The following is an 8233-nucleotide window of genomic DNA, read 5'->3' on the forward strand; positions in this document are numbered from 1 at the left end:
GTGGTTCCCTTGGTTACAGTCACACACCCACAGAGAGTCAGTCCAGGCTGCAGTTCAGGGATGTTCCCAGGCTTCTTGCTGATGCTAAGCTCTCATATAACATGAGCTGGTTGCCCTCTCCCGCTGGTTAGTTGTTATCTTCTTGTAGCCAACCATCTAACCGTAGTAACTCATGCCCTTATTCCCTCCTTGGTGACTGAATCATTCTGCTATTCCTGGCCTAGAAGCCTTCAGGGACAAGGAAACCCCTCCCTTGCACAGACTGCTGCAGTGTGTCTCCTTCAACACACGAACTGCAGTGCGAATCCTACAGTACTTGCTATATTCACTGCCAACAAAGTGCCAAAACTTCATCGCCTCTGCCAAATAAGTTGATCAGCTAAATGATAGGGAATCAAGTCTGGGACCTCCATGCAGAAGTCTGTGTCTGGGCCCACTGAGAAGACTGGCAGATAATTATTAGGTTGGATTATGGCTTTCTGACAAGCAGCAACTAAACTTATCTAGAGCAATAAAATGAAGTCTATCACGAGCCTCACTATCTTCCAATCTTCATCTTCTCTAACAGATCTGTCTAGACACTGCTTTACTTCTAAAAAAATCCCTCCTGTGAAATAGGTACTGCACTACACATATCTTCTCTCTTCAGCTGTAAAAGAAGCAGTTGGTACACGTTTGCAATTTGCTAGCAGGTGCTTAGGCATTGGACCTCACTGCTTTACTCCCACTGCCAGTGTCTGTACTGGACTTAGAATCAGATGCTCAGGCAGACTAGAATGAATAAATGGAAAAATTTCTATATAATAAAAATCTACGAGATGAAATCAGCTAAAGAAGGAAATTTCAGCACTTAAGTTCATGTGTATTATTATCTTGTGTACAACAAGTTTCAGGAGCTCGAGGTGGAACGCACAGAACCACTAAGCCATTGTCCCGGAAGGTGCACAGTGAGGAACTTGCAGAGCTCACAAAGGGATTGTGCAGGGTGCATTAGAGACATTGCTGGTTAACTGCTTGCCCATCTTCAGATTTAGGTGTTATTTATGAGAGGGACATGCTGCAAGGGGGATAATCCTTATTCATTACCTGTTAAATACAAATGCTATCATCCCTGCATGCATTTTCAGTAATATGATAGATGAAGACACAGGTAGACCCATCTCTATCAAAAGTTTATCCAGTAGCTTTACCCAACAACTACCAGTGATAAAAGCAACAAAAAACTGCCATTTATCAGCTCAAGGACAGTTAGGACTTCCATTGTCAGCTTCAGAGGTAGGGAGTTTGAGATGCAGTTGTGCTTTCATGTTCTATATCACACGGTTTTGTGCACAAGCAGTCCTCACCTGCAGTTTTAAGCAAAAGCAGAAGAGCTTATTGGTGTCTGGGGAAGAAAAGGGTGGAAATAGAGGAGAGAGAGCACAAGGCTGGTGCATTTGACTCCAGACACCAAAGCGGAGCATTTCTGATGAGATCTTTACCTTCTTTTGAGTCAAACTTAAACAGAAAAAGGAGGTAACCACATGCAGATAGATTTTGTCATGCATATTGCTATGAAAGCTACATAAATGCCATCAATATCATTACCTCTGCTCTTTAGTACCCTGTTTAACATGTACATGACTTTGATTTAAAACCATAAAGTATTAAGCCAGGCAGAGTAGAATAAACATTGCCTTGAATTGTGCTTTGATTGGACATTTCTGATTTTACTGGGTAAATAAAAGCAAGTTTCTATTTTCTGTTTGTTGTCTGTGAATATAGCAAGTACTGAAGGATTACCAGATAAACAGGAGCTTCAGCAGTACATAGTGTAAGCACGCTTCTGCTGAAGTTGATGAGCAGTCAGGCCAAGCTCAGGCTTCTATGTAGAAAGGAAGTCACGTCTGTTCCTCTAGAGGGCTAATGAACAAGCAGATCTTTCAGCTTATCAAGAGAGAAAGCTCTCCACAGATTTTCCTCACAAAAATCTTCAAATTGCAAGTGTCATGAGGAAAAACAGTGCTGAACTCAGCAAGTGGTAGAATTAAGGTTGATGTCTGGGACGGTTCCCCTTTCTTTGTGTTAATTTCAGCTGCTCTTCTGTGGGGACTCCTACTTGAAATGTCTTGAGATACATCAAAATGTTGTTTTTTCCTCCTGTCAATTGACTGGGAAGTGGGTTGACCTGTACGCCATTGGGAGAGTTTTGTAAAATGTTTACTGTCATAACAACCCAACCATCTCCAGTTCTGGGAGTCCAAGCTATGCTAATTCAGCCACAATTCCATGTGAATGTATCATGTATCTGGCTGTTAGGCTGCTGAATTTATGTATTAAGCTTAAAATATATCTCCCATGAAAAAAGAGAAAAAGGTTTCTGGTTCATAAAAATGCTTGAAAAGAGTGGTATTTATTTTCCTTTGGCTCTTACCAACTAAAAAAAATCATCCAGTATCTGCACAGCTTGAAGCCTTTGAGCCCTACTGATAACAGCTTAGGGTTTTTGCAATTAAAAAGTGATCAACTGCTTCAGTGTTCTTCAAAACTAAGGAGAAATTAATATCTCTCCTATCAGCTGTTTGGTCAAAGGAGGGGAAATCCATAAGCTTTCTGAAAAAATGTATACAAGTCCTCTTTCTACAGTTAATTTAACTGAGCAAGGCAGTATGAAACCTGTGCACACAGACTTTGATCTATGTAAAACTAGAGCTGAAATTAATTTTGAAATTTGTTTAGGAATGAAAAATACTAAAGCATTTTCTTTTTGTCAGTGTCCATGCTATCTCCAGTTTCTTTGCACTTCATTTGGTCCAATCAGTCAGTGCATTTCCAGTTCATATGTGTGTGAATGTCAATGGCATGGACAAAAAAGCCAAGCTCATAATAGGCATAATATTGCCCTCTAGTGAGTAATTCAGAAGGGAACGTGAGTTTTATGTCAAAGTCAGCTGCATTACTACTGGCAGGAGCAGGAAGAAACAAATCTAATATTTTATAGGATGGTTGCTTTCATTGCATTTCATCTCTTTAGATGGAAGACAGGTAGAATACCACAGTATTTTTCCCTACTCAGTAACTTCTGGGAAGGGAGAATTAATTTCTTTGTGAAAGAAAAACCTGAATTTCAAATCATATTGATTTTTTGTAGAAAAACATAGTTTGCTTTTACCAGAGTTCAGGAAACTGGATTATAGAAATCTTTCTATACTATGTATTTGACACATACCATCAGCTCCCCATAGGATGAAAGCAGTCCTGCCCCGTAAGCTTTGATCAATCCGTTTTGCTTGCAGAGGCCAAACTCCACAGTGAACCAATAAAGCTGGGAATAAGAACAACTTGTGAAAAACAGTCTGAAAAGGCTTTTAAGCTTCTCATCTTTCCTTTAATTTTCTTTTATCTTCATTCCTTAATATCTTTGTGTCTTCAAATTTTATAGTTGCATATTTTAAGAAATTTTTTTTTCCCCCTCAACATATAACACACACTAAATATAACATGTATTTTTTAAAAACTTGCTGTCCCACTCAAAAAAAGAAAGTTAAAAATTTTGAATGACAATACATGGGTAGATAAAGTCATATCCTTTTCTTTCTTTGGAAGATGTTACAAATTACCCTGCAACCTCTTAGCCCTGAGCCTCTTCATAGCCAGTGGAAGCTGACAGATTTCCACCCACAGTCCCCAGAAGGACAGGTAGATCCTGACAGAGGGTTTAAGACCTTTGGAAAGGTACTTGAAAGGAGAGTTTCCCTCCTTCTTTGTCCATGTGATCTCATTCAGAAGAATTGAAGAATGCTTTTTTCCATATTGTGCCAGTTATATCTTAGTCATGCTCCAGAAGAAAATAATGATACATTTCTCTGGGCTTTTCTTGTGATAAAGCATACTTAACACCATAATTCCTTTGCCTGCTGGACAGTAGTGGGATGAAAGCAACTCTTGGCTCTGCCAAACTTTTAGTCCTTCCCTTATCAAAAACTCCAAGGAAATGGACATTGGAGAACCAGTTCTGGACGCAGCCTGATGCCCTGAGAAGCTGGATAGGCATTGTGCAAAGGGAAAACATGGTAAATGAAGCATTTCCAGAATATGGTTTCATGCCACAACTCTTCAAGGTTCCTTTAGAGACAGAGAGCACTTTGCTGCCTCAGACACAGCAGGAGAGCTTGGCTTCACGAGTATGGTGTTTCAGGACCCTGCTTAAAGAACTGCAGACAATTTGTAAAACAGTGTGAAGCTCTGTATTATTCTGTCTATTCTGCCTCTTTCATACATTCTCTTTCTTTCTCCCACCCTCTCTCATACACCTTTTCATTCTGATGACTTGGTTTTAGCCTTCAAATTTATCACTGAAGAAACAACAGGCCAGGATCTTTCTTTTTGCAGGATCCTGAGTTGCTTTCTCTACAGTTCAGCAAATAATTCAGCATTTATATTCTGTTAATGATCTTGATTCTTATTATTTGACAGTGAAAAGTCTTTTGAGTATCTCCTCATTGTGCAGGAGGCTTTTTTGGCCGCAGAATGAGACATGGGAGGAGGAGGAATTTTTTTAGTGCTTCTTAAGATATCCTGTATTTGGCTTTTGGTTAGTGAGGTTCCTTCAAGCTCTCACTGTTTTAACAGAGTACAAAAAATGTATTAGTGGCACTCTGGATGACAAGGACACTGGCAGTTTCCCATCTCTGGTGCATGGATCCACCTGCTTAGAGAAGTCACGGGCCTGAATGAAATAATGGCATTTCAAAATTTGTCTTACAAATGTTGTAGACCATAGCAACAAACAATTTTGAGATTCTTTAAAGAAACTTCTAAACTAATTGCTAACATTCTCTTTATAAAGAACAGGGAATGACAGGAACTTCCAGAGATAATGATGGAATTCATGTTAGACTTTCATGTCAGGATAATATATACACTTCAAGTTCCTCTCTATCTTCACTTTCTAGAAAAGGAACTCAAACAGTAAGTCTTGATTAGGTATATAAATTTTAAACGTTTTAATACTGAGATGTTAATCCAGAATAGGTTTACTGTTCAGAATACTTGATGGCACTTATAAAATTTTATTCTCACAGTCCCTGAACCACAGGTAGCCCTTTCAAAAAGGTGCCCTTATTCTACATGGCCAAACCCTGGATGACACTATGAAAGTTTCAGACACAAGACCCATTATTCTTCTAATCTTAACCCTATCTCTTTTCTAGTCCTACTCAGTTCAGAATCAGGAAGAGGTGCTTGCAGAGGAATGCTTTATAAGCCATGGGCCTTAACCCAATTTCACCAAGACCTGGGGAATGATGCAAAATGGCTCTCTAGGACTTAGAATTTTTTCACCCTAGCAAAGGCATGGATCTTAATCTCACTCTAACCTCTCTAGACCCAGACAGTGGAAGAGGAAATGTGGACTGCCACTGTCATAGTCTCCTCCCATCACTAGCCCAGGATCTGGATGATGTTACAAAGAATTCAGCACTCGTACCTTTTGCCCTCCAAACTTCAAAAATAATGGTAGCGTTACTTAATCCTAACCCAAGGATGGATATCTGCAGATGGATTTTAGGTGAGCCACAATCTCCTTCCTGAGTGGGACTGTGGACTGGGTAAGGAATTTCAGGAGTGACATTCTCCTGTCATTCACTACCTGTACTAAATGAGTCTCACACAGCTGGGTAAGGGTAAGACTCTTCTCCTCCCCTGAAAAAATCATCAGGACTGGTAAATGGCTTCAATTATCAGAAAAAAAAAAAGTCACCTGGCCTCCAGATGACTTTCATAATAAGTTTAGATGGCAGTAAGGGGCTGTACAAATCGTTTTGACAGTTGTAGACAGCCTAGTGACTCAGAACTGAATGGCAGTACCTGCTCTCAAATTGTTTTTAAGTGCTCACCTGTTTGGTGAGGTTAATGAATAGGGGGTGAACCAAATTCTGATGGTTTTCTGCACCTTGTGTAGGAGAAGATATAGGTATCACACTGGGTATTTAGTCTTTTAGATGAATCTGGAAAGTGAGTTGGGACCATCATATGGCTGAAATTGTGAAAACTTGTAAGAAGAAATTTTATTTCTTATAAAATCAAGAAGAGAAAGCATTTCCTCAGATGGAATCACATGATTCTGGGCTCCCCCAGAGGGACACCAGTCCCTACTCCAGCACTTTACTAACCTGTGGAGGAGAAGAGACAATCCTGCTGATGCTCCCATTTTTGTAGTTAATCTGAGACACAAAAAGAGCCTTCCCTGCACAGTAAGGGATATCCAGTGAATCATTTGGGGTTTGCCTCCAATATTAAACTACCATCTGTACTTACTGTGGCCAGTTTCTCAATCTCCTCTTCAGATGATCCAAGAGAAGCCAGTCCAATATCCTAAAGCAAGTAAGCGAGCAGACAGTGTTACACTAGTGTGATTATTCAGCCCAAGGGAGAGAAAGAGGGGAAGGGAGGGCCACATAATTTCTAGCATGAATAGCATGAACTATTCATTGTTTTTGTCACCCAAAATGACCTTCCATGGCTTCCAGGATGCCTACCTCTCCCTGGCCCCCAGCTACATACCACTGGGAGTCGCATTAGATGAGTGTTTAATCCTCAGTGTTCTTTGTGTAAAATTAACCACCTCTTGTCTTAATGCTGGACTATCTACCGCGGGCAAAAATTTACAGGGAGGCATGAGAAGGGTTTTATCTTTGCCATTACCTTTCTATCCCTCACTCTTTCTGACAGCCCTTATGAGTGGGTCAGATCTGTGGAGCGATGATTCTGTTTACTTTCATCTGTGCTCCCTGTTAAATGTTATTTTCACAAAAGGAATCTGTAGATGTCTCTTTTTTGCTATCCCAGGAGCCATATCATGCAACAAACAAACAAAATTAGGGCATTCTCACCATTCATCGTCTCATATTGAATGGAACAAAAAAGAGCTTTCATGGGGTGAATTTCAACTAAGAAAATACTTTGAGGGGAAAAAAAAAAGTGAAATGTGAAAATTCAATGAATGTTATCCCATGTTGTATAGTCTGAGTTATTGATAGGAAAAGAAGAAAACTGAAAGCTTTGAAATTGCTATAATCTCTTATTTCTAATGTGTCTTAAGTTGCAGTATTGAACTGAAGAGGTTTCTTCCAGAAGAAATTAAAGACGACTAGGATACTTAAAGTAATACTCTTCTGATTCTGATAATAACCAATATTTATGATCAAAATGGCAACTGGCATGTATTCAAGTTGATATGACCGGAAATCACATCATATGAGGTGAACTGCTTTTCTTTCACAGATATTTCTTCAGAGATCTTCAGAGATCATGTTGGGACCTACATCATGTTACCCCTCTGATCTTATTCCCAGTTTCCACACTGGCCACTGATTGATAAGCCTGGACAATGAGATATCTTCTTCCCTCTGCCGTGGTTTTGAGGAACACTCATAGTTCTGAAGTCTTTAATTATGAGAAGTTATTGAGTTCACTCGGGTCTGACACTGACTGCTCATACTAAATAGCCCCTTATTGTACAAAGAAGCTCTGTTTGCTTTTTGGAGCCTCCTCACCAGTGTGAGCAATGCTGTGAGAATCTGGTGAGCTGTAAAGGGAAAAACAATTCTGATGAATGACATAGTGATGGACACAATTAAAGTCTCATGTGAGACAAGAATGTACATCCAGAGACAGAACCAGCTTGGAGGCTTGGCAGCTGTTGCTGTGTAGGTTCATGTGGTGTAGGACAGGAAGCCAGGGGAGCAGCTCAGTCAGTAGAGCTCAGACTCCAGCCCTACAGAGACAGCCTTCTCCAGACTGACACAGCCCTCCCACAGAGAAATCCCACAAGCTCTGCCTGCTCTGCCCTTCCTTCCACACCGTGTCTGTAGGGAGCAGTGCTACCACTCCCTTGGAGTAAATGTCTCCCAGGGCACTGCTAGCCCACCACGCCTGGAGGCCATGACTCAGGCAGAATCCAGTCTTAAAATTGCATTTCGTGATGAGCTGCATGTATTTAAGGCACCTCTGGCCTGCTATCCAGAGCAGTTGGTTAAAAAGCCAGCAGAAAATGTTCTTACCTGTGAGAACTGGGCAAACTCCTTGTCAGCCAGCATGGGAACATGACCCAACAACTCATGGCAGCAGTCTCTGGAAAATAAGTGACCTTCTTGTTTATTAAAGGCTTCCTTTTTCTACCCTTCATGAATTCCCCGTGAAGGACTTTAGCCAACAGACCCCAAAGGGAGCTGATGTTAGTGGCTGGGGCCCT

The 8233-nt window shown here is 40.7% G+C and overlaps 1 protein-coding gene across 1 annotated transcript in view; it reads right to left on the bottom strand.

The window, feature by feature from the left end:
* LOC103618194 (tyrosine 3-monooxygenase) overlaps nucleotides 1–8233 on the bottom strand; it is a 34976-nt gene that overhangs the window by 10465 nt on the left and 16278 nt on the right. Inside the window, exons 8-10 of the mRNA XM_008636577.2 lie at nucleotides 8043–8112; nucleotides 6298–6354; nucleotides 3209–3304 (exon numbers count right to left, since the gene is read on the bottom strand). Coding sequence (XP_008634799.1) covers nucleotides 3209–3304; nucleotides 6298–6354; nucleotides 8043–8112 — 223 coding nt within the window. The remainder of the gene's footprint in view (nucleotides 1–3208; nucleotides 3305–6297; nucleotides 6355–8042; nucleotides 8113–8233) is intronic.

Source organism: Corvus brachyrhynchos, unplaced genomic scaffold, assembly GCF_000691975.1.
Source record: "Corvus brachyrhynchos isolate BGI_N302 unplaced genomic scaffold, ASM69197v1 scaffold56, whole genome shotgun sequence".
In the NCBI taxonomy this organism is placed as follows: Eukaryota; Metazoa; Chordata; class Aves; order Passeriformes; family Corvidae; genus Corvus; species Corvus brachyrhynchos.